At 33.9% G+C, this 27,569-nt stretch overlaps 3 protein-coding genes and 1 pseudogene across 3 annotated transcripts; 2 read left to right on the top strand and 2 right to left on the bottom strand.

Moving 5' to 3' along the window:
• Positions 1-1,431: 1,431 nt before the first annotated feature.
• Positions 1,432-7,045, bottom strand: LOC142605361 (S-adenosyl-L-methionine:benzoic acid/salicylic acid carboxyl methyltransferase 2-like). Its single transcript, XM_075776826.1, has 4 exons — positions 6,937-7,045; positions 3,099-3,503; positions 2,184-2,436; positions 1,432-1,805 (listed from the first exon to the last, which is right to left on the bottom strand). Exons 1-4 carry the CDS (start codon positions 7,009-7,011, stop codon positions 1,432-1,434), a joined length of 1,107 nt encoding a protein of 368 aa, XP_075632941.1. The 5' UTR covers positions 7,012-7,045.
• Positions 7,046-11,332: 4,287 nt separating this feature from the next.
• On the top strand, positions 11,333-15,869 carry LOC142643539 (anthranilate phosphoribosyltransferase, chloroplastic-like). The gene is made up of 10 exons (XM_075818205.1): positions 11,333-11,805; positions 11,905-12,048; positions 12,529-12,690; positions 12,788-12,871; positions 13,346-13,534; positions 14,201-14,291; positions 14,911-14,970; positions 15,086-15,204; positions 15,302-15,436; positions 15,531-15,869. The coding sequence occupies exons 1-10, from the start codon at positions 11,608-11,610 to the stop codon at positions 15,564-15,566; spliced, it is 1,218 nt and encodes a 405-aa protein (XP_075674320.1). The 5' UTR covers positions 11,333-11,607; the 3' UTR covers positions 15,567-15,869.
• LOC142643949 (uncharacterized) lies at positions 15,617-19,954 on the top strand (annotated as a pseudogene).
• A 1,195-nt stretch (positions 19,955-21,149) lies between these two features.
• On the bottom strand, positions 21,150-23,750 carry LOC142643950 (secreted RxLR effector protein 161-like). Its single transcript, XM_075818651.1, has 2 exons — positions 23,630-23,750; positions 21,150-21,565 (listed from the first exon to the last, which is right to left on the bottom strand). The coding sequence occupies exons 1-2, from the start codon at positions 23,748-23,750 to the stop codon at positions 21,150-21,152; spliced, it is 537 nt and encodes a 178-aa protein (XP_075674766.1).
• Between the last annotated feature and the right edge of the window lie 3,819 nt (positions 23,751-27,569).

A 27,569-nucleotide genomic window follows, 5' to 3' on the forward strand; every position in this document is an offset into this window, starting at 1 on the left:
CATCAATGGCATTATCCTTTTGTTTTCCCTTCCACACAAGAATTATAAATACAAACCTCATACCATGAGGATGAGGTCATCACAACTCTAATATATACCTTCAAATAGTACTGCTTTTGGTATATAGAGCGTTCACCAACCACAGTTTTGTTTAGTTCCTAATTAACAACTTCTGCAAGAGCAATTGCAAACGTAGATAAACATCGAAAACATTTGCTTTAGTGCCGGTAATGTTACTGATTTGATGTTTGTCTACATCTGGATTCAATGTATTCATCAGTTACTTTAAAACATATGCAATGGTCTGAACGTCCTTACGGCATTTCAAGCCGTTTCTCTGACCAATCTTTGAGTTGGCTTATTTCATAAGCTCTCCTCACGTACACCGACTTGCTTCATATATGCTGATATATAGCTACAGTACGTAAATGAATCATGAGCTTGATTCAGGAAAATGCTTATTTGTGTTTGTTTGTTTGGCAAATAAGTCAAACTTATATCAAGTTTAAACTCGACTATTAAACATGTCAAACTCAAACATAATAATATATATTCTTGAACAAATTGATGAACTTGAGGCTTGATTTAATTATTTATAATTTTATATTTTTATATGTATATTTGCCTAAAAATATACTTATTTAGACTTAATAATATGATATCAAGTTTTTATTTAAATTTTGTTAATAATATAAACAATCCATTTGTAGTAAAAATATTAATGGATTTGTGGAGATGTAAAAAAATTTTAGTTATGGTATTACTTAAAATAGGGGGGAAAAGCTAATCAAGTAGTTCATGAACTAACTCGATCGAGCTTGTTCAACAAGAAAATAAACCAAGTTTGAACATATAATTGCCTTTCATGATGAAATTAAATTTGGCTTATGTTCAAAATATTATTAAAAGAACAATTTAAAATTTTTAATACTTAGTTTGGCTCAACTCATTTACGCCTTAAATCAAATGTTGAATGAACAGTTGACAATTAAATAAAGAGAAATCAATTGAAAAGTAGAGTGTTTTCGCATTTTTTGTGGCTAATCTTATATAAAGACTTGTGGCCATATAAGAAGAAAAAATCTTTACTTACAGTTTTAGATTTTTTTTTTTTTTTCTTCTTTTGTTTTTTGTAGGTGGGATTTGAACACACATCCCTTGTGACAAAAACTTTACTATTTGATCTAATTGAAATTCACTCACAATAAACGCGTATTTCATAAACCATCCAAATATATCATTTTCTTCATGCCACGTTGCTAGAGAAAATGAGAAATTGTAGGCACTAGAGTTCACTGAGAACAATTAGATAAGAAAGCACTAGCGGATAATATATGGCAACACCAATTGCGAGCGAGAACTAGGGAAAAAAACAAATACAAGACTAGTTGACCTGCCACATTATTTGAAAACCACTCTAACTTGAGCCATTCATATGATGAAATGACCACTTTTTTTCATGGAAATGGTCACATTGATAAATTGAGTCTTCTCTTTAGAGATGTGATCAGAAATTATTTTCCTGTACCTACGGAAAACCTCATCAATGATTGCATCTCCAAATTGATTAACAAGCAAGGGTTTAGCCACAGCTCTCATGCAATTTGCAACACTGCATCCATCATCACTAAATGCAATAGATGGGTAGAATTCACTATCATAATCATTCCATTTGACTGTAGAAACCTCCAAGCGATCAATGGAGAAGTATCCTCCTTTTAAAACTTCAAATTTCACTTTTGATGGGGATGGTGTGTATTGAGGGATGTTGAAGGAATCCATTTTATCTTCCTCTATGAGTCCTTGGAATGTACATCATATGGTTAGCATAATAGATTTTATGCAAATTTGAGATCAATTATTCCTTCCGAGTGCAAACATGCTACATTACCACCTGTTATATTAGTTCATGGTTAAGAAACTCCTATAGGTCATCATCATATCAACATATTTGGATTGTGGAGTCCTTTGATTTTTTAAAATTTCATCAACTAATTCAAAAATAAATAGATAGTAGGATCTAATACCATTATTAACTTTCCATCAATTTAACAAATTCAGATTGAATACTCAAATTGTCAAGATTATTTAATTAATTATGACTATACTAATCATAATTAAGTGAAACTAATAGGAAACTTTTAATCATTTAGTAACCAGAGTTGTAGTAGCCTATGTTACCTCAAAGACCATGTCATTGAGGGTCATAGCTAAAAGCTCCCAGATGTAACAACACTCTTTGCTGGATGGATCTTCACTTCTTCTCCCTAAAAATGTTAACACCATTCCCCCTCCAACCATCAGCTCATCTGCACGGCACTTTAAAAACACTAAAAAATCTCTTTGAAATTGCTTATAGTATGCCCTATGTACACTTGGTGGGCTTGTAGATGCCATGTATATGTTCCCTTTGTTATTATCCAGCCCTTCTAGAACCTATTGCACAATAAAATTCATATCATTACTGTGTTTTTTATTCTCATGCTAATAAAGTGTGAACTATATTTGGCAATTTATCATTGCATAGATATTGAATAATTTTGTTTTAATATCACTTCTTATAATTCGAAAATTACAATGGTGGAGCGACGATTTGAGTTGTGAACATCTCTGTTATAAACACAAATAGATGTTAGTTGAGCTGGCACGCAGACCTTGAATAGTTATATTAAGAAAAATGGTAAAGTTATTCTTGAGTGATTGACATATAAATTACTCATTTCAGAAGTGCTTAATTAGAGGTGGTTATTAATTTGTGTATTGTTGCATACAATATTTCATTCGTATGAATGGGTTTGAGAGGGATATTGTATGCAATCATTATACGATATAATAAATCATCACTTCACATTAACAATGAAGTTTCAATTTCTTGCTTAAAATTCAAGATAAGAAATGCAAATTTCTTTTGTAATGAAGTATCAATTTATTAGAGCAAATCGTCTTGAGCTCAAATATTGTTTTCATTCTACCTCTCATTTAAAAAGTTAAAAATCACACGTGTTGGCCTTTTGGCTAAAGTGGTAGTTTATTAATCACATGATTAAGGATATAATTAATTTAATTAACCTGTTTTTTCTGTTTAAAGAATAAGTTACCTGAGATAACCATTGGAGACTGTAAGAAGAGTGCACAAAATGCAAACTGTTGCTTGGAAGAAGCCTACCATAAAAAGAACCAGGAGTTCCTGAGAACAAACATGGACCAGCACCAGGCCCCATTTGACAACTCATTTGTTTTTGGAAGCTTGGCAATAACTTGAAAATGGTATTAAAGTCATTTCCAGGAAGGTCGTTCAAAAACACTTGATATTCAAGTGATTCATGGCCTAGTTTTTTGCGAAGCTTGTCCACTACCTTGATAAGTTCAGAAACCACAAACAAAGGGTTTGGTCCTGAATAACAATCCAAGTCAGCGATGGCTAGGCTCCTTGGCAAGGTCCCGCAGTAGAGATTGGTAATAGCTTCCTCTGTGATTGGTCTGGTCAAAGATATTACTTTTTGCTGTCAAAGTCCAAACAAAATGAGTTTGAATGAGTATATGCTCATAAACTAAGAAAATAATTGTCCTTAATGAAATGGGTTGTGTATGGTAAAATGTAGTGATGATAATCGCGTATATCTTATATTCAACTATTCAAAGTATTATAATTTTTTTTCCTCTTTGTGTTAAGTCAATCAAACTAGGGCAGTAAAAAAACTTTTATGTTATAACAAAGACAAATAATTGTCACACACTCATTATTATATATTTACATCAAGTATGATCCGTACAAAAAACCATTTTCTCTCTAGAGAAGAGGAAAAAGAGCTCGAACGTAGCGACAAGAAGGTGAAAAATGTTCGTCATGCTAGTTTCTCTGCAGGGCAGGATGAAGGAACTAGCCTCTCCGGGGTGGTGGAAAGTCCTAAGGTGGCGGAAGTCTCTTTCAAAGATAAGCTTTTGGGGGAGATAGCAGGGGCCTATAATCAAGCCTTCGCCTTTGATGAGAGCATGGATGCAGATATAGACTTCGATGAAGAGATTGAAGAACTCAGAGAAGGTTTCGCTGCAGTAAAGCCCTCCAAGAATGTTAAGCATCGTATCAGAGCAAGTTGGGCAAACTCCTTTATTGTCAAAGTGTATGGTCGAGCCGTGGGCTTTAACTTCATCCAAACTAAGCTTAATGCGCTCTGGAAACCAACGGGCAGGCTGGATATCATTGACCTTGGTAAGGAGTTATTTCTCATGCGATTTAGCTGCAAGGAGGACTATGATATGGTCCTTAGGAGAGGCCCATGGTTCATCGGGGATCATTTCCTCTCGATAAGGCCTTGGGAGCCTAATTTTAAGCCTTCGACGGCAAATGTATCTTCCATTGCCGTGTGGATCAGACTTTATGAGCTCCCAATCGAATATTATGAAGTTGAAGTCCTCCAACAACTGGGAAACTCCATTGGGAAGGTACTGCGAATAGACACTCACACAGCAGCTGAAACAAGGGGTCGCTTTGCGAGACTCTGCGTCCAGGTGGATATCGAAAAGCCTTTAGTTACCACGATTCTAATTGGAAATATTCATCAACCGGTGAACTATGAAGGGATTCAAAAATTATGCTTCGAGAGGTGGGAATAAGCTTACTTGGATAGATTCAGATCATGGCACGTTCAATATGGGGTCAGCTTATTAGTTAGCTACGAAAGTGGATCATAATATTCATTTTGAGGGCAATTGGATTTGGAAGGCTAAGATCCTGCCCAGGATTCAAACTTTTGTCTGGCTGTGCTTACATAATAGCATAGGAGTAAGGGAGTGTCTCTTTTCTAGGGGTATTGCATCTGATAGCTCCTGCCCCATGTGTCATTCATCCAACGAGTCCATAATGCATGCTTTAAGGGATTGTGACGTAGTGAAGCCTATCTGGGTCCAATTGGGAGTGCGTGATATTGATAGTCGTTTCTTTGAAAGAGGCATCCAGGAGTGGCTTAAAGTAAATGGTACAAACAAGCACACCACGGGTCAGTTTCATATTCCTTGGAGTTGTTTATTTCTCTTTGCCATTTGGTTAATCTGGAAGTGTAGAAATCCTACGGTTTTTAGGCAGCGGCGGAGTCAGAATTTTATTTGGGCATAATTAAAAGAAAATATTAAAAGTAAAATTAATTTAAAAAATATTAATCAACAATAATAACAAAATAAATAAACAATTGTAAGCAAATATGAATATATTTCATATTATTAAAATAAACAAACAAAAATAATCAATTCATAGCTACTAAAAACTTTACAAATTGATGAAGTAAAAATGTGAGTAGTGTTACTTAAAAAATATAATAAATAAATGTTTGAAATTATTTTTTGTAATCGGTAACATGCCAATTTGTAAGACATAAGTACTAAAATTTGTAATATTTCTAATATCATTCAAAAATAAAATGTTGTAAAAAATATCATAAATAAAGCAAATAGTATAAATAATGATATAAAATATAAAATAATGAAATAGGTGCAATTTCACGTAGGACAAGACAAATGCATAGTTTGGTGTTTGAGAACTTTTTTTCCTTTCTTTTCCCTGTGTCTGAGTCACTTTCAACCAAGTAGAAGTACTTTTTTTTCTCCTCCATGTCAGTTTGTAATTGCAAGACTACTAATGTTAGAAAATTTTAGGAGGAACCAGGGGGGGCAGGTGCCCCCCCTCGCCCTCCTCTGGCTCCGCCAGTGTTTTTAGGTATCATGGGCCGAACCCCCACTTGGTAAGGGAAATAACTCAAAGAGCTTTTGAGTATACCTTTTGTGATGCGCTAGCTAAGGGGCATGTCGCTAGAGTCCCTACACCAATCCGTTGGTCCAAACCAGAAGCAGGATGGATGAAATTGAATACGGATGGCTCCTCCCTTGGTAACCCAAGCTTAGCAGGGGGAGGGGGTTTGATTCGAAATGAAGAGGGCGGGTGGGTAGTTGGTTTTGCTCACAAAATAGGAATAACCTCGAGTTTTCTTGCTGAACTTTGGGCTCTTAAGGATGGACTTAATATATGTGTTAGTCGTGGCATAGCAGCAATAGGAAGTAGAATTAGATGCGAAGTCTATCGTGGATGTTGTGTCTAGTCCTAAGTATTTGAATGTCTTTGCTTCCGTGCTCATGGATGACTGCAGGCACTTGGTTAAGCAAATTCCCCAAACTCGGTTCAAGCACTGTTTATGTGAAGCTAACCAATGTGCGAATGCTTTAGCCAGAATGGGAGGTCTTCAAGATGCTGATTTTACTGTTTTTGAAAGTCCGCCTGTGGACATCTCTAGTCTTTTAGATTTTGATTTCAATGGCTTGTGCTTGAACAAGCTCTGTCCTGTAACTTTGTTTGAGCTTTAGTTGTTAATTTAATTCCTCTTAACCAATATATATATATATATATATATATATATATATATATATATATTTACTATACAAACACTACCTTATATTGAATTCGTGTTTTTAAGGATCTATTTAGATTCCGCTTATTTGTTAAAAACTGAAAACTAATTGCTGAAAACACTGTAGCGAAATAATTTTTAAAGGTGTGAATAGTGCTGTAAGACCAAAAAATGCATGGGTATGTGCATTTTGCTGAGTTTGGTGGTTCCATGAACAGTGCAGCTGAAACGCGCATTCAATGCTATCCAAACTCACACTAAAACTCTATTTTAGTTAAAAATGTGAAATTATAAAATCATATTTTTAAACACAAGATTTTACAATTTTAACTAAAATCGTGTTTACAAAGCGCACAATAATGAATATTTAATAAGATTTTCTGCATAACAACATATGGCACATAGAAAATGTCCTTTTTAACATTGCATTGGCCTGACTTGAACAGTCAATTAAGTGGGAATATCATGTACCACCTGTATATATGTACCTATATGATTAATTTGAAAATATTAGTGGTAGGGGTTTGGTAATTAATTTTACCTGAACCAGAGAGTTGTTTGCATAACTTGTTTCACCTATTCCACCATTCATGTGGAGCACTTGAACAACTTCCATCTCTTTCTTCTCTCTTGTGTTTAGATGAGTGATTATGTGAGTTTATGCTGTGACTGTGTCGTAGGAGAGGAACCCAATTTATAAGCATAGCCACTTGTCTTTTCTGGATGAAGTATAAACTAGTGGTCGTAATTGTCAGACCGAAAAAAAGAAAAAATTGTGGGCAGGAATTTTCTGGTTTCTTGGGGTTAATAATGGACGTAATCATGACTGAGATTGGGCAGCTATGTGCTGGTTTGGATCCAGCTTATTGCTGTGTCCACGTTTTAATTTTTTTTTTTTCTCTCTCTGCCACGGGGGACAAGCGCTCAGTGCGTGCACTGTACGTGTACTGTGCTCACACGGTGCGTGCACTGTTCATGTACTTTTTTAACAATTTTTTATTAAAAATGAGTCCCGCAGTACTATTCACACATTTAAAAATTATTTTGCTACAGTGTTTTCAGTTTTCAACAATAAATTCTATCCAAACGAACTCAGATGTGTGCTTAAAAAATTTGAATTGAAGGACCGTAAAAAATTAGAAGTCAATTTCGTTACTGCTTTGCTTTGATATAATAATTGATTCACCAAAAAAAAAATCCAAAAGAGTGTTCGTTATGAGTGTTCACCAACCAGAGTTTTGTCAGTTTCCATTGTTACTGTGCATGCAAAGTTAGTGTATATGGGTAATGATGTAAGTGATGTATGTAACTGATCTGTGACCTCATCCGATTTTAACGTATTCACTGGTGTCTTTTTTTTTTTTTTTCCTTTTTTTTTTTTTTAATTTTCAATTTATAGCATCTGCTTTTGATGATAGTTATTTATCATCAGATTAAGACATCAATTAGTTTCTGGTGTAAGCGGGGATTAAACTCCTAATTTCTTATTCAACCATTTGAGATTTTACTAGTTCAACAAACTAAAATTCACCAGTTTCTTAAAAACACATGAAACACATATTTGGTGAGTCTAAATCTTCTGTCCCACTTTTTCTGCTCCACTCTATATTCCACCAATAAAAATTTGCCACGTGTTCATCTAATTAATTAAATACTACTATTAATTAATAACCATAGCATTAATAAGTCAATAATGATAGTATTTAATTAATTAGAGGAACACGTGACAAGTTTTTATTGGTAGAGTATAGAGTGGAGCAAGAAAAGTGGGACAGAAGATTTGGACTCATATTTGGTCCTCAAAAAGTTTGTCCAATTTTTTTTTTTTTTTTTTTTTATCCTTAACATTTAAAAAGTAGCAACTTGGCCTTTAAATAATGTAAAACGATTGAATTTGGCCACTACACTAATCTGAAATTGATGTTGTCTAATTTGCCATATTTACAATAGAAAAGGGTATAGATGATGACTTAGAAATTACATGCGAGCAACCACAGTAAATTAAAATGACAGTTCATGTGGTAAATGGTAAGAGGGAACTACCAAGCATCCTTGGTAAAATAAAATGGCATTGTCATGTGATCATAGGGAGCTATTACCGTGGTATTAATTTTAAGAAAAGCATGTTATTTCGACACCTGCTCGATCAATTGAAAATTTATCTCTACACATCTTCAAAAATTAGTTGATCAATCAAGAATCGTACATTCAGATTTTGACCTATTTGGTTTTTCATTAGTTTGGCTATACAAAGTGAGTTTTTGTAATCCTCATTAGGTTGTCTATTCAGATTTCTACTTTTATCAATATTAAAATGTCTTTTTTGTCCCAAAGCTATTGAAAACACCACACTTTCTCTCCTTAAACTTTTAAAATATTTTTTTTTATCTCTAAACTATTGAAAAAAAAAAACTATTTCGTCCCTATTTTTGCCACTAAACTATGGAAAAAAAATGTTTTAAAAAGAAAATGTAATGCTTTCAATAATTTAAAAATGATAATAAGAAATTGGGTGAATTGCAAATTACACCCCTAAAGTTTAGGGGCGATTAGATTTTTTATCCTGAAGTTTCAAAATTTGGATTTTACCCCTATATTTTAGAAGTGTTTGAATTTGGTGGTGTGAAATCCAAACAACCCTGAACTTTAGGGGCTAATATCCAAGTTTTGAATTATTAGGGTGTAAAATCCAAACAACTCAAATTTCAAAGGGTAAAATCTAAATTCTAAAACTTCAGAATGTAAAATCCAATCACCCCCAAACTTTAGGAGTGTAATTTGCAATTTATCCTAAAATTTTTTTAAAGTTTAGAAAAAGAAAAAGAAAATTAATGCAAAATTTAAGGTCCAAATTGGGCAAATCTTAAAGTTAAAATAGTGTGTTTGACCCAAAAATAAAAGGTAATGTTGTTGATGAACATGAGCATTCAGTGAATCACATCCAACTTTGAAAGCTTTAGCAAGTTTTTAAAGTAAAAAAAAAAAAAAAAAACCACTTTTATTGCTTTTTTAGCTACCAACTTTTCAAATACACCTTACATCTCACTCTTTATGTTTTTTATACATTCAATAATAATAGGGATTTTTTTTTTTTTTTGAGAAACACACACACATATATAAGGAAAAAGAGATGAGATAAGGGAATACACTCACACACTAATACCAAAACTGTATGCGATAATTAATGTCGCGAAGCAAGTGATAAACCTCTTCTCAATATCACACCTTACCGATGTGGGACGACTTACACCTATATTATTGCAGAGAAAGACTAAAATTTCTCATTAAAAAGGACCAAGACTTTTATTCGAATAACTTTTGCTTCCACTTTGAGCATGTAAGGTTGAATCCTTTGAAGCAATCCAAGAAGTGGAATGGTGGATGAGATTTGACATTGACAGATTAAGTCGAAAAATAAAATGCTGTGAAATCCTAATGAAAGAGAAGACTCGATCTTGATGGTGACTTTCCGTTTCAATGAAGGGATGATGGTGACTTAACGATACAATTGGTAGATGACACATTAACTTTTTTCCATCCAAAGGATAACGGCAATAACTAAATTGACACACATTGAAAAGGTTAGGAACTGAATTGAAATATGGTGTAAAGATAGGACCAACTTTGTAATTTACCCTATATTATATTTTAGGCACCTTCTTCTATTTATGGACCTTAAATTATTGCCTAGATGGCCTAATGGATGAGAGGCTCTAAGGCCATAAGAATTGGGAAACAAAAAGGGCATGTCCCTAGTTTTAATATGACAAACTCACGATGAAGCTTTTTTTGAGAGAGTCTTAACCTATGGTGTCCACTCTTGATGAATGAAGAGAAAGACAAAATAACCTACTATAGAGAAAATACAATGAATGATAAGACTTTGATCAATTGGGAAATGAAAGAGCCCCTTGGCTTGAGTTTTGTGGTAAGGATGGAAGCATGTAGGGGTAATTTTGTAATTTTATAATTTGGATAAAAAAAACAATGGGTTTGGTGGAAACTCTAACCAACCATTTTCTTGCCTTTTTTCTTTTCACCCCAACCAAACACAACATTAAAAAAAAATGTTACAATGCTAATTTAAAAAGGAAAAATACATAAGATACAATTCCTTAAGTGTTGTATAATAACTTCTCCAAATAAATTCAAAGTATTGAAATCTATTAAAATATGATTAAGTAATCTTTTTTTTTTAGAAAGAATTTAATAGAGTAATCTAGTACCTAAATTTTACCAATTTAAAAATAATTAGAGAGAATAAAAAAAGAGTTTGAATTTGGTAAGGATAGGGTGCAAAACCCATGTTTTGTATCATTTAATAAGAAATTGTCATATCAACATTTTATTTAAAATTCAATGCAACCTACCACACCTAATAACATCCGAATAAACTCTCAAATCCTACTTTGGTTGGATTTATATATGGGTATTATAATTGATTGGATGTTGTTGAATTTATTCTTAAATATGTGATAAGATGATATGGCATGTTGAAATTGGAAAGGTAAAACATGAGTTTTACTTCACATCCTTATAAAATTTAATCTCATAAAAAAAATAATGATAATAGTAAGGATTATTTCACATTTTTCTCACTTAATCACTCGACCTACATGATATCCAAGTGCATTGGAATTCAAATACAAATATGTATTAGATTGTTGTTTTTTGAGGTTAAATGCGTAGTTTTAAAAAAGGGACCAAACCTTACCTGTTCAATTGAGAATCCAACCATAATTTGGTTTACTAATAACAAACAAACCAATAACATCACATACATTTGACACGATAATCACTTTACAAATATAAAGACTTGCAAAATGTGAGAGATAAGAGTCAGAATTGAAGTAAAACTAATTCTGGTTCGACATGGCCATGTGGTTAAGTGGGTGATTTAATTATCCACACCTTTTTTCTCACCTAATCAGCCATCACCGGATTTACATGATATCAATGCGCCTTTTACACAGATGACATCTTACATAGAAAACTAGTATGTAAAATCTTCACATATGGTAACCCCAAATATGGATTCCGATCCTATCATTGGCCTACTGTGCTGGACAATGATATTACTACATGACATATTAAAGCTGCAAAATAGAACAACCCATCTCTTCTTGTTCGATCATAAAGCCAAATAGATTCACAGAGAGACTCACAGTTACTGTTCTCAAAGATTGGTCTTTTGTTGTGAAGTTGGGCTGCAATGGCTGTCTCCTCCTACAAATCTCAAATCCTGTTCCCTTCTTTGAATCCCATTCCCAAGCTTAATGCTTCTCGAAATTGCTTTTTCACACACCCAATTCCTCACACAAGGCAACTAAGTCAAAGAACCACTCTAGTCTCTGGACTTCCCAACACTGTATCTGATAGTTCAACCCAGAAAGTACAATCCTTCAATGAGGTACGGATTTGGGCTTGTTTCGTTTTGTGTTTATTTGTAATTTTGGTTTCTGGGTTGTTTTGGTTTCTGAATTTTGTTTGGTTTTTGGGGTCGCCGCAGTTGATTGAATCGTTGATAGATCGTGTTGATTTATCTGAGGCTGAGGCTGAGGCTTCCCTTGATTTGTTACTAAAAGATGCAAATGAGGTACTGATTAGTGCTTTTCTTGTTCTGCTAAGAGCTAAAGGGGAGACATATGAAGAGGTAAAAAGTTCTCTTGTTTTGGGTTCTATTAGAACGAGTTTTATCATTGACATTTCAAAAATATGGTATGATGTTTGCCCACTTGGAATTGATAGATATGCTATTAGAATTTATTGTCTGACTGAAATTTCGTGGAATAATGATATTGAAGACATGTTTTCTAGCTGTTTCTTAACACTTGAAAATCATGTTAATAGATTTTTACTTGATAAATCTGAGGCCACCCGCCCAATTCTTTTTCCTAAATGCTTTTATGGACTTAAGCCAATTCAATTTTTGTCTACAAAAGTATGCTTGATGTTATAACAAATGGAGGATAATAAAGGGTTCAAGCGATAGCCTTGTGGTGACGGCATCTTCCTGTGTGGTGTCCCATGTCTATGGTTCAAACTCCACCTCCCTTCCCCCACTATCTACCTATCTCAAAAAATGGAGGATAGTGAAAGTTAATATATTTATGGGCTTTAAATGATTAAACAGGTTGTGGGGTTGGCAAGGGCAATGCTCAAGCGTAGTGTGAAGGTAGAAGGGTTGAATGATGCAGTCGACATTGTTGGAACAGGTGGTGATGGAGCAAACACTGTGAACATTTCCACTGGGGCTTCAATACTTGCTGCAGCTTGTGGTGCAAAAGTTGCAAAGGTTGGCATCCCTCTACACTTACTTTTGAGGCTGTGATCTTTAGTGAGTTGTAATACAAACGTATGAAATAGTGATTGATTAATTGTTTTGTGTTCAGCAAGGAAACAGGTCAAGTTCCTCCGCCTGTGGAAGTGCTGATGTATTAGAAGCATTGGGAGTAGCTATTGACTTGGATCCTGAGGTTAGCGTAATTAATTTTATTTTTCATAATTTAATTGATGCTCCAATGATATTATGGGTAGTGAGTGACTATGCTTCAGAGCAGCTTCTTGTGTAGTGAGAAGCATATTCTGACCATTAGGAGATTATAAACTGGCTGCACTAGACTTTATAGTTTTAGACAATTTATGAAATACATATCAACCTAGAAGTTATCGTGATAATTTTGCAGTCAGCTGAGGATGCTATCTCTATCTGATGATAGACGTTTTGCACTCATAAGCACAATGGTAATTAGTATCTATGCCCATGGCATTATTTCCAAACCTATACCCACTGAAATCCCAAACTACATCTAGCAGAGAATTTTTTTTTTTTTTTTTTAAATGTGAATGTTTGTGCTCTACTTATATAATATGAGAAGAGTGCCAATATTCTGAACAAATGATTTTTTCCTATATTAATTCAATTTCTCATTGTTTTTTCTTTAACTCAGGGGGTTACAAGGTGTGTGAACGAAGTAGGAATTGGGTTTATGATGGCTCCAAGGTATCACCCTGCCATGAAGATTGTCAGCCCTGTTAGAAAAAAGCTAAAAGTGAAAACTGTGTTCAACATACTGGGCCCAATGTTGAATCCATCTAGGGTACCTTTTGCTGTTGTTGGAGTATACAAGGAAGACTTGGTAAGTATTTGTATCAAGAATATTAAAATTATCATTTACTCTCCTAAAACTATATTTCTTGATGATTTAATTTCATTTAACTTCCGCCCCACCAAAAATAAAAAGATTTGAAACTAATTACATAACAAAAGTGATTGAATATTTCATTGTTTCAAATGTAGTCACTATTTTGCCGGGATGGTTTCAATAGATATAAGGTTTTGACTAAATGGATAATTAATAGATTAATTGCTAGTAAGATTCAAAGGATTTTGATTTTGATTTTGGGTCTTGCCTGAATTGTTGATTAATGTATAATTGACTGAAAACTTTTGAGTGTTATGTACTTGCTTATTGGCTCAACATAGTGCTGGAGTATCTCAAATTGTAATCAAGTTAAAATGTTTTGTTTGCAGTAGAACTTAGACAACTTATAGTAGCAAAAATTAATCTCTAATGTTTCAGTTTGAGAGCATGTAACCAAACTAAAGCAACTATGTTAATGTTTTTTTTATTATTATTACAGTTATCACTTCATCATTGATTTCATTGTGTATTCTCTAATAATAGAAGGAAGCCGATACACAATTATATACTGTTAATGGACTTTGGTTCACTTTTCAAGTAATTAACTGTGTATATGTGATAATATATTTTTTCTTAGTATATGTTCTATTTGTTGTTTAGGTCTTAAAAATGGCTAAAGCGTTGCAGCTTTTTGGCATGAAAAGAGCATTAGTTGTTCATGCAGAGGGCTTAGATGAAATGAGCCCCCTAGGTAAGATACTTCTCTTTTTGAATGCTGAAGTATGCATACTACAACTGTAGAATTTGACATTTTTGTATCTCTCTCTCTCTCTCTCTCTCTCTCTATATATATATATATATATATATATATATATATATATTTTTTTTTTTTTTTTATTATTATTTAAATTATGAGATAAACTATGATGAAGAGGCCTTCCATCAAGATTGATCAGGCATAACCCATTTTTACATGCCTTGGTCAGTTTTCTTATTGATCCAAACCATTTACATAGATTTACAACCAAAAAAAAAAAAAAAATTGTATTTCTTACATTTTGCATTAGTAATTAGTGCCAAGTTATTACATTTTTTGCTTATATTTGAATGGCATATAACATTTGCTTATCAATGTCAAAAAAGAACATCTTTTTTAAGTGGAAAAAATCATAATTTATATTTTCAATTTATGTCCTCTCACATATTTTTCCTCAGTGTATCGCATAATTTAAAATTTTCTAGAAGCCTATCAATAAGTGTACAAATGGTAATGCTCTATCAATCTTGATGAGGTGTGCCCATTTAAAGATTATCTGTTTAAGTATATTAGTAGATCTCATCTTAGTCACGGATCAATGATTTGAATACAGGACCTGGGCTAATCCTTGATGTCACTCCAAAAAACATTGAGACATTCTCATTTGATCCATGTGAGAATCTTACCTCTAATTTTTAATTTGTTCATGTTTGATTAGTTTCTACGTAGTAATGGTTATGAACAATTTATTTATGCTTACTGATAAAGACATAATGTTTATTGGATAGTGGAGTTTGGCATTCCCCACTGCACCCTAGATAGCTTGAAAGGTGGAGATCCAAAGTATAATGCAGATGTTCTAAAGCGTGTTTTATCAGGACAGAAAGGGTCCATTGCCGATGCACTTGTAAGTTCTTTGGCAGTCTGGCTCTCATTAAGCTGTTAATGTCATGAGTTATTACTAATGATCTAGAAATCTAATAATTACCAAAATATTTGAACAGATAATGAATGCAGCAGCTGCTTTATTGGTTAGTGGTCATGTGAACACCTTGGGTGAAGGGATAATTTTGGCCCGTGAAACACAAGAATCAGGAAAAGCTCTTGAGAGGCTTAATTTGTGGATAAATATTTCCAATGTAAGTTAAATAAAAAATTTCTAAAATTAAAATAGCTTCAAATTGTGTTTGACTAATATAAACTTCTTTGATCTGGTTTGTTTGATAATTGAAGAAATCAAAAAACGAAGCAGCTGTTAAGTATACCTGAGACTCTAATATCAGTTAGGGAGTTCTGAAGATTGAAAGCCAAAAAATAGCATGGGAAATGTCAAAGTATTCTGACATGTGAAGGCTTCTAAGTATTCAGACATGTGAAGACTTTGAAGAGTATAAACTTTCAACTGCTTAAATTTTGAATAGCCCATTTAAATCCAAATCTTGTAATCAGTAGAGCTTTATGCTTCATGCTGATGTTTTTCAATTTTAGGGATGTTTATATCCCAGAGTTGTTTCTAAAGATGTAAGAGACCTAAAAGAATTGATAAATGCAGTATTTCACTTCGAAGTAGTATCCAAAGAGACAGAATAGCAGTAAAATAATTGGTTGAGGAACTATCAATGTGCATCTCTCTCTCTCTCTCTCTCTCATACAAATAAAGAAACAGAATTGCTGTTCAGTGCAAGAAGAAAGAGCAAAGAAGAGCTAGAAATGGTGTTGAACTAGGCCAAGGAGGTTATATCCTCCACATACTTCGTGATCTTCAGGTTGTCGTTGTTGCTGTCGTTTTTTTTTTTTTTCAATCTATCCATCATAGTATGCAAGCTTCTATTCAACTAGATCTGCACATGTTATCCCATAACAAATGCATATGTTGAAAATGACATCCTGTTACGTGATAGAGATTCTGAATCTCTGATAAGTTCTGTCATATTGATGTAGTCATTTTGAAAAGTTCCTTTGGAAAATATATTGAATATGATTCTGTGAAGCTCACTCTCCACCAGCAAAGTGAGAGTACAGATGCCAAATTTGATGTGGATAAAAAAATTCTAAAGTTTAATTCTTGTCCAATTACCATCATTTGCCTTATTTGATCTCACCTACATGATCATTTCTAGCATCCAAGTTGAACAACACTTCTCTATTTTAGTAGCATTGAGAAACTTGATGTCTGTTCACTATACCGCATTCTTGAGGAACTCTTTGTTTTAAATGTATATTGTTTTAAATATATATTTTATTTGAAGGAGATGGAACTGATATTCAATCAGCTCTTGCAGAGCGGACAGGACGTAGAACCCTAAAAGGACTGATTGAAGTATACAATTTTCTGTTTCTTGTTATCTGTTTGCAGTGGATGTAGAAAACTGGTAGGGAGGTCAGCTTGTTCCCCTTCTCACTGAAGCTGGTGTGATTGCCAATTACTCTACCCAGCTGTGTGAATAATGTAGATTCCGAATGTTTTGGTGAAAACAAGAAATACAAACATTACAAATGTTCCTAGATCAAGTTTCATAGACCACACTACAAGTTTTTTAATAACACTACATTGGTTGTTTGACCCTTAAATGTTTTGTGGTAATGGAATGAAATACTATTTTAGAGTTCAAACAACTGTACTGAGATTTTCTGCTAATTAAAATTTTTGGGGTCAAGTTCATGTCCCTGATTGATTATCATTAGTGTAGCTTATAGGAGTGCTGGTCGGGATGACCCTATTTTTTTTGTTTATATGTGCTTTCTGTTGAACTAAGCAAAATTCCCAAGACAACTTTTCATTTTATAATTTTTATTCTCTTTTTGTAGTTGGATTGCAACCGGAGTATCAGTCTTGTAACTCTTATTTTTCTTTAGATTGTACCTTATACACAAAGCCATGAAATTTCTGATTTGTTTGAAACGCTTGCACGGAGGGGCTGCAGTCTGATGAGATATTGCTTAGAGCATACAATGCATTGGTTAGATCTTGGTATATGTTTGTTGAGGCTATTGATGTTTTGTTCCAAACGAAGAGGCACTGGTCCATATCTTCACCTTTAATTTTCTCATGAATTGATTATTTAAGCATGCCAAATTGAACATGGCTGTGGCCATTTACAAGCAGCTTAAGAGGTTAAGTTTGAGCCCTAATGATTACACCTATGCCACTGTGATTGAAGCACTCTGCAGGAAGGGTGATATGGAAGAAGCTGTTCATGTTTTTCAGGAGATGGAGGAAGCTGGGGTTACCCCTAGAGCTTTTGCTTAGACAGATATATCAAAGGGCTTTGCACCCATCAGAGGTCATATTTGGGAGAACAAGTGCTACAAGCATGGAAAGGGGCATCTGCCTCTAATGATGCATATGCTTATGCTGCTGTCATTTGTGGGTTCTGTAACGAGAATGGTGCATTGATCCACAGGTATTGCAAGAGTTGAAATTTGCTATAAGCTTAATGATATTGATGTAAAAGGGTATATAAAGTTAGTAATTGTATGATTGTTGACTTGATTCTTCAATGATTGTGTGACATGGGCATGCCTTTGGAAGCATTGAGTCTATTTGAGGAATTAAAGGAGTCCAGAATTTTTCCTGATGAGCTTCTATATGATATTGTGGTGGATGTTTTGTGCAAACAGGGGAAAGTGGAAGAAGCCAAGACATGAAAGGTAAACATATGGGTTTAGATATTATGCACTATATGACCATGATTAAAGGAAACTATTTCCTTGAAAAAGTTTTTTGGTGCCTGGAATCTATTCGAGGAAATGAAGGAAAAGGGGTTGAAGCCTGACGTTGTTGTTTATAATGCACATACTGGCTGGGTTTTCTAGAAATGGCCTCACATCCGAGGAACACGACCCTTTGGATTATATGGACACACAGGGTTTAAAACCAAACTCTGTTACACACAACATTATTATTGAAGGTTTATGTAAATGTGAAAGTGGAGGAAGCTGAGGAACTTCAAAGAAGTTTGGAAAATAAAGAGTGTGGATAACTATTCTGCAAAGATTAATGGGTACTGTGCAGCCAACCACACAAGTGAGGCCTTTAAACTTTTTTGTTAGGCTGCCAAATCTTGGAGTTTTAATTAAAAATATGTTCATGTGCTGAACTACCAAGTAACCTCTACTTGGAAAGTGTCTACGATAGACCTTCATGGTGCATTGGTGCTTGAGACAATGTTGGCATTGAATGTAGAACCAATAAAAATAATTTTCAGTAAAGTCTTAGCTGCTCTGCGTGAGGATTAATTCCTGATGTTATTTCCTACATAATGATGATATATGGTTATTGCAGATGAATTTCTTATGAGAATCCCATCATCTCTTTCGTCATATGAAGGAGAGAGACATGAAACATGATCTCTCTCTTTTGTGGTTGTATGGTATATATATTTTGTTTTGATTTTCAACAGTGAATATTTCCCTTTGTGGAATTGGATACTAGTACTTTGATCTTGTTCTCCCTAAAATTGTTGCCACCAAAGATAAGAGCTACAATTGAAAGTGCTTTAGCCACTCTTGGGTATATATTTTATCTTACACTCTCTTAGCTTCTTGCATAACATTCTTCATTTTTTATTGGTTTATATGACCAGTGGTTTCGAACCCATAATCTCACCCTCCACAAATTCTTATGGGATGGGGAAGTGATATTTGAGCCAAAGCTCATTGGATTGACATCATTATCATCTTCTACAAAATGTGGCTTGTTGCCATTTCCATTAATCCTGGTTTTCCTTTTGAACAAGGTATTGCTAGTTAGAGTTGTTACAAAGAAAGAGTGATTGCTTGTCTCTAAATTTTGCTACCCTTTAATGGCTTTTATTTTCCTTGTCTGATTTGTTCCTTAATTTGGCCATTTTAGGTACAATGTAGCAATAAAGTGTGCAACTATTACTCCAGGTACTGTATGCATTGGAAAGTTACACAATTAACCAAAGAAATAATTGTCATGCTAACTGGCTTATTGTTAGCATATAGAAATGGTTTGGTTTTGACAGATGAAGCTCATGTCAAGGAGTTAACTTAAAACAAATGTGGTGTCGTTCAAATGGGTTTTTAACCTTTTGTTCAATGAACTTCCCTTATGCTCTATTGTTATTTTCTTCAGATTCTATTTGATAAAAGGAACACTGTGCTTTCCATTTACAACAGGTACTGTATTCAGAGAACCAATTATCCAGCTTGTTCCAGGTTTGTAATGTTTTCTTGAAAGCCAGTTTCTTTTTCGTGATAAAGCCAAGGGCCCAGAATCCAGATTGACTTGGTTTTCTTTTCAGTACAGGGCAACACATACAGATTCAACCAACTCGCTGCCCCTGCACTTCCAAGTTCAAAACTTGGAACGCAACACTATTTTGATATTCAGGAACATCCGATGTTGGTGAATTTGCTGATTTGATATTCTGTGAGCCAGGGCATTTCTTCAAGAAAGCACTAATAAATCAACAAAAATACACTCTGCTTGACCATTTCACATCAAATCATCGCCATGACTGATTTTGCTTCCTAAGCCTGCATATCATATACAGTGGCCAATTGGGTTGAGCTTAGCTGTTTGTGAGTGTGCTTGTAGGGCAATCGGACATGGATCAATTATGTTTGCAACTTAATCAAAGAATATATCTTCAAAAAACCTCTAAAAGTAATATAATTTACTCATGTTTGAGTGGATTCTAGTTAGCTTAGTTAATAAAATCTTTTATTGTTGAATAAAAGATTTGGATTTAATCTCAGTTTATACCAAAAACCAATTTGTGTGAAAGCAAGAGTAAAAGGCGATCACCAAGCATGTTACCCAAAATCAAACAAATGAATGTAAGACCAAATACTTTTTGAAGAAAACATCATATGCGTCACAAATCACAATGCTGAATCACAAGTATACGGATTTTGACTGATTTCAACTGGCTCTTGAGACTTTAATTTCACAAACTGAACACTAGGTTTAGATTGAGATGTCATTAATGTCAAGGTCCGGTGTAAGTGTTCAAGCTCAGTCCATTTGTACTAAAGCCCATATCTAATAGTGAGCAATGTCTAATATCTCATTGGAAATTTAGTTGTTGCTTATTTTGAATATCAATTACCAAAGTAAAGGGAAAGTTAAGAAAACAGCAAAAGAAGAGGAGATTTAAAAGATCTAGAAAAAAGTGTTGAAGCATTTACAAAAGCTCCAACGATTAAAGAGACAAAATACTTCTTCCTATCTTTCCATTACTCCCTAGGGTTCATTTCCCAAGCTTTTATAGAAAAAAATTATACCAGAGATCAAAAAAGCTTAGGGAGAGCGATGGGAGAAGAAGCACTTCCATTCTCTCCATTTCTTTCTCATTCTATTCATGCTGCGTGACTTGTGATATAGCGGCTAAAAATCTCTAATTTTTTACGGGAAGGCTCTATCTGTGATACCTCAAATTGTGTGGATTGAATTGTTTGAACGTATGTTGTGCAAGGGGTGTCTGGAGTCCCACATCACATGTTTTCTAGTAGATCCTGAGTTTATAAATGATTATGATGATTTCAAATTATTACATTACTATTCCTTTTAGGGTGTAAGCACTAATGTGGCTAAAGCTTTTATCCTCAAGTCATTACACCATCAAATGTTGAGTGTAGGGGTTTTTCTTTTCTTTTCTTTTTAGGTCTTAAGCTAGTTTAATTATCCAAAACCGAATGTATCAAGTGATTTTATTTACATAGGCCTTTATTTCTCTTTTAGTTTTATAATACTATTCAATTTTTATGAGTGTTCATCCATATTTATATAAAACCTTTGAATAGTTACTTCCATATGTAATTTAGTTGTGAGCAACCATGTCTCGAATGTAGTGATGTCGTATATCAATGTATTTGGTTTTATCATGATACTTGAGAGTCCTTAGCATAGGCAAATACTGTTATGCTATCATAATGTATCGCAACAGAATCTGAGACATCCTTGACAACCTCAAGATTCTGAAAGAGCCTTCTCAACCAAACTGCTTCCTGAACAGCAATTGAACATGCTACATACTCGGGTTCCATAGTTAATAATGCTATACAGGGTTGTTTCTTGCCACTCAAAGTGATGGCACCATTATTTAGAAAGAAAACATATCCAGATTTAAATTTGTGTTCATCTAGATCACTACCCCAATCAACATCACTATATTCAATCATACACAAATCTGAACCATGATAACAACGGATGTAGTTCACTGTCCTTTTAAGATACCTTAATGTCCTCTTGATAGCTTTCCAATGAGCAAGCCCTAGATTAGACTGAAATATGTTGACTAATCCAATAGCATAACATATATCAAGCCAATTACACATCATTGCATACATCAAGCTTTCAACTACTTAAATATTTGGAAGTAGACTAGGAACTATATTTGGCTCAATCGGAAGAAAAGTAACCGGGAACTGTATTCGCCCGATTTGGAAGTAGACTCGAACTATATTTGGCTCAATTTGAAATAAGGTAACCAAGAACTGTATTCGCCCGATTTGGAAGTAGACTGAGATTTATGTTTGGCTCAATCGAAAGAAAGGTAACCAGGAACTGTATTTGCTCGATTTATAAGTAGACTGAGAACTATATTTGGCTCAATTTGAAGTAAGGTAACCAGGAACTGCATTTGCCTAGCTTGAAAGTAGACTGAGAACTATATTTGGCTCAGAAGAAAATGAACCAAGAATTGTATTCGCTCGATCTGGAAGTAGACAAAGAACTATAAGTCAATCAGCATAAGTTCAATTGCTTCGTTCATATGTTCTACACCAATGCCAGTAGCTCTATCCCTCCCACACAAGATCTCAATGTCCTCCCAATTATCAATAACTTTGTTTTTATAAGCACCTGCTTTTGATTTTTTTCTAAAGAAGTAAAAAAAAAAAAAAAAAATACATGCAGTGAGTTAACATAATTTAAAAAATAAAAATAAAAAAATAAAAAAACAACTAAGAGATACTTTTTATTCCATTCATTAATAAACAAACAAATGGATTCTATTTGCAACTATAACAAGACCTATTACTTTTCACATTTCCTGAATAACTCAATTGGTAAGAGACCAACTAGGTCATAACTATATTTTTACTTTCAATCAACTACCCTATGAAGCACTTGCAAATTTTGCATAACTTGATAATCGTAGATAACCACTCAATATGTAGTAAGCCTAGAACAATGAATTTACACGTAAAACATACACAATGAATATCCAACTCTAGCAAAGTTGCAGGCCTTACACATGTTTGCCTCAGTTTTTTCTTCTTAGTGACTACAAATTACCAAACTTGGGAACCTTGACAAGAATCAGATACTATTTCCTCCAACTTCCAACACCAGCATCTTGTTTTCAAAATTAGAAACAAACAGAAAAATTGAACATGGAAGAGAAGAAATTATGCATTCAAGTAATGCACAATTACAGATAATAATCAAGACACAAACAAAGTGTCTTGCATACGATTAGCAAAAAAGTGCCTTGCATATGGAATTATGCATTTTTCTTGTTGGACAGGAAGGATCACAGCAATTGGCAGCATTGAAAAAGATAATGGAAAGATTGCAAAGTTCACTATCAGGCCACGAGAAGAGTCTATTTATGAAACTTGAAGCTTTATAGACTTTTATAAGTGACTTCTAAATGATGCACTTCTCAACAGGCCCATCGTCACAATTTGGAAAAAGCACATGAGTATGCATAACTTTTTTAGTAATTCTAGGACTATATATATATATATATATATATATATATATATATATATATATATATATATATATATATATATATCATCCACTACATCATTTTTTACAATTATCCTTGCTCATGATAAAACTGTAAAGTAGCAAATCTAATCAAGCCATTTAAGTTGTTGCTGACGTTGTACCACTCAAAAGGCCCATTGTCACAATTTCATATAGTAGCATAAATCAGCCCAAACTTTATCAAAAAGAAGAAATTGAAGAAAATGTTCATTTGTTATTATATATGATTGTGTGTGTGGTAGGTCTTATGATTGTGCAATGGCTCTTTTCCTATTCATTAATCTGTAAAAAGTTGACGTGCAAGGTGTGTAAACAACAGGTTTTACAAAAACTCCTTATTGAATCTAAAAACTCTTGTTCCAAACTCACTCTCTCTCGCATCCCATTTCATTGATCTCTCTCTCTCTCTCTCTCTCTCTCTCTCTCTCTCTCTTTGCAATTAATAAATGGCTAGTTCAACTTCTATTCTACCAAATACATCTACACCACTAGATGACCAGTGCTCCAACCACCAGCTAAACCAAAAAGATCAAGCCTCCTCCATAGTCCATAGTCGAATCATCTTTGGTACAACCAAACACACCATCATCACTACCCCCATAAAATTGGGGCTCAGCCCAGTTCATGATAGCTGAACCAGTACATCTGCCACAACAAAACCTTTCAACTCCACCACCAAACCATGAGTCATTCCACATCCCCATGGCTGAACCAAATGTGGCACAACCCCAAAACCATGTCCAAGCTCAAATACAGATGTTATGGTAAGTATTTCTTAATAACAATCATGCATTTTTCCCAAGTGTCTTCATTGTAGAAGAAAGTGTTGGCAGTGATACCACATTGTATGAAGTTAGAGGAATCATTACCTCTGTAAATTTTAGGCCCACATCGATACGTAGTAGACATTATTTAGTCTTAAACTTAACTAATAATTCCATCTTCCTCACTTTCATCATCACAACATCATTATTTCAAATGAATATTCTCTCACTTCTTACTTCATAACTCATAGACTATTCATAGAAGCATTTCATCAAACACATAATTTGTATTACAAAACCACAAATGAAAATACATATAGAAAATAAAGACAAACCTAAAACAGATCATTGAAAATACCATGAAACAAGATGCACAAACAAATCAAGCAAAACCCACAAACAAATCTAATGAAGCCCAAACAAACCCACAAAAAAAATCAAATAAAACCCATTGGAAAAACCCACAGCCTTTGAGGATTTAGATTTAGTTGAAAGAGAGAATTAGAGAGGTTAAAAAGGAAGATAGGAGTTGAGAGAAACAAACCTGAAGTTGCCGAGAGAGATATAGAAAAAGAGCCTGTGAGTTGAAGCTAGAAAGAGGGACACAGAGAGAAGCTTGCCGAGAGAGAAATAGAGCACAATGCGTGAGAGATTTTCAAATATCGCAGCGTGTGTGGGTATTTGAAATACATAGATTTGGGCCTATCAAATTCTAGTTGGATTTGGGACCAAATCTAAACCAATTTCTTTTAACTTATCCAAACAAAGGATTTGGATTTGGTCCCTCAAATCTAAATCCAAAGGATCCAAACAGACCATAAAAGAATAATAGAATGATTTGAACTCGATATTCTAATATGACTTGTTTGCAATTTTGTCCAATAAGTACTATTGTAACAAGTGGATCATCTCTCCTCAAATTCTCTTGTTCTTTTTTGTTGAATCCTCCAATACTCATTTGAAACAAATTGTATTCTTATGAGAATTGCTTGACATTTGTGAAGCATCAAATGTTTACATCAAGTTTATACATAAAAAAATAATATTGAAACCTCATGACCAAGTCAAAAGATAAAACCAGCAGATTATAAAACTTTTATATTATTTTTAGGTAAGCAATAAAAGATTTATTCTAACTCACTCTCACCTTTTTTCTTTTTCCATAAAATATTGAACATTGTTTCTTCTTCATGAATCTTGAGTCTTGACACTAGACAAAAAGTTGACATAGGTTTATTTACTTAACCCTAAAAGGGCATACAATACATTTAGATCTCTTGGAAATTTTACATTGTTAACACATAAACCCACAATATATTTAATGTACCTGATGGCCCGTGTAACTCAAGAGGCTGTATTATTTCTTGTGAATTTGTTTTCCTTCCATGTGAAATTTTTTTTTGAGGAAACAATAATACTTATTAGAACATAAACGAAAATAATAATAGTGTTTAAAAGTAGGTTTATAATATATTGCATAACTAGAGTACAACTACAAAAGGACCTAACTTTTGTAGTTGTAGACTGAGGTTATAAATATGGGACATTAGACACACACAACCAATGTGGGATAAACATCTCTATTTTTTATTTTTTTTAGTAAACAATAATACTTATTAGAACACATAAGAAAATAATAATAATGTTTTAAATTGGGTTTATAATACCTCCATGTGGAACTTTAGTGTTTGTCTTACTGATTATGTATTGACCATTTTCTTATAATATGATTTGTATTAACATTCAAGGAATTTTGCTAATTAACTCTTACTCAAATGGCATCTCCACATTTTATAAGTTCTAGAGGGTAGGTGCAGTTGTGGATTCAAGACCCATGATTAATAGTGGAAAAGCCCAAATTTGATAATGTCACGCGTAAATATACATAAATTTATACACACATTATAGATACACACAACATACGTGCATTAATAAAATGCCACTCATGAATATTTTGTGATAATTTGATTATTAAACAACCAATAAAACAATATATATCCACGATATTGTATTTATTTTCTATGTTTTTTAAAATCTGAATAAACTGTGTTGTAATATTCTCATAGGGAAAATATTACATATAATTATCCAATAATGATTTTTAGTCATTGGATAAATATCAAGTACAGTTCATATTTCTACTCCAAAAGAAAAGTACAGTTCATATCAACTTTTGTTAAATTCATAAAATGATTATAAGTATAATAATTTCAAACCATATAATTACCATTTGAGCGTTTAAACCTCTGGATTTTAACTTGAAAATAATATCAAAATTTGAAATTTCTTAGATAATTATCTCAAAATTTAATTACTTATGAAAAATAACAAGTTACTCCTACTACATAAAGAATTTAAACTCACAACAAGTTACAACCCTTTTGGAAAATAACAATATTTTTTCGTACCTATTTCTCCTAAATTAAAACCTTTTTTTATAATTTTTTTTCTACCCTTATTTTTTGTTATAACTTTTGAACCTTAAAAGAATATAGATATAATAGATATTATTTTCTTTATATATATATATATTGTAAGGACACAATTCAAGTTCCCAAACTACGACTGGGAGAAAAATGGGCTTGAAAGGCCTTTCTTTACAATGAATTTGTAGAGGATGGGCTTGTAATTTAGATTTCAAGGATGGTTTAGACAATTACAAAAAGAACGGGCTTTGGGCCCAATAGAACAGAACAAAGAATCGTTTGCAAAGAGTAAGACTGAGAAATCGTCCTCGGATTGTGTCCGAGGATGGTTTCTAATGATATTTCTCAAGTTTGGATACAAGTGTTGATTATCATTTACTATTGGCTCTATCTCTTTTACTCAGAAAAGTCCTCCCCTTCTTCGTATGCCTTTCCTCCTATTTATATCCTTTCCTTTCCCTTCATCACCTTCCACTTTTCTGGTTGCAATCCCCCTTTTTGGATACTTGTCCCATCCATTCTTCCCTAAAGCCCGCTGGGATTAGGGACCAAGTTCCAAGCTCGATGTTCAGGTCCCATCCTTCCATCTATACAGTCAGCGTATCAATTTACAGAGCTTTTAATGTATGGGCGGTGGTAGCAGCTTTATTTTTAGACATTCCACCGTTCTTTCTCTCGCCCTCCACGTATACCGTGCATCCCCATAATTGTAGGACTCATTATAATATAACCCAGGGATACCAAACTTCTCTTTCTATGTCCTCGGCCTTGAAATCCGAGGACAAATCTACTCCTCGGACGTGTTTGGATATGTAAATAGTCCACGACCATTTTGATGTCTTCGGATTTTGGGTTTCCAGCCCAAAATACTTCGTTGGGCCATCCTTCATATACTATTGGGCCCAATACCCCTACAATAGCCCCTCGAGTTTCTTTATTTTTTCACCTCGGGAGAAAAATAGAATCTCGACTTAAAAAGACCCTGTTACCCTGCAGACTTTTGGCAACATTGTTGACAGAAATAACTTCTGAATCACCCATCGCGTGTTCCCAATGCTTCGGTATGCGAAACGCCCCCGAATTGATTGTTGGCGCTTCTATGTCCCCCACGTTTCATTAATATGACACATATCCAACGGTCGAGAGCGATTCCTGGGTTGAGGCGGGAATTCGCCCGCTTTAAAACATCTTCTGACATATAAATACTAATTTTCTTCAAAATTCTTCACACTACAGAAACCTCATAACGTACCTGCCACACTTTTCATCTCCCCGTACTCTCTCTCGTCTATCAAGTACCCCGTCCGAGGTGACCGTGCTTTCTTCCTTTTTA

Source organism: Castanea sativa, chromosome 7, assembly GCF_040712315.1.
Source record: "Castanea sativa cultivar Marrone di Chiusa Pesio chromosome 7, ASM4071231v1".
Lineage (NCBI taxonomy): Eukaryota > Viridiplantae > Streptophyta > Magnoliopsida > Fagales > Fagaceae > Castanea > Castanea sativa.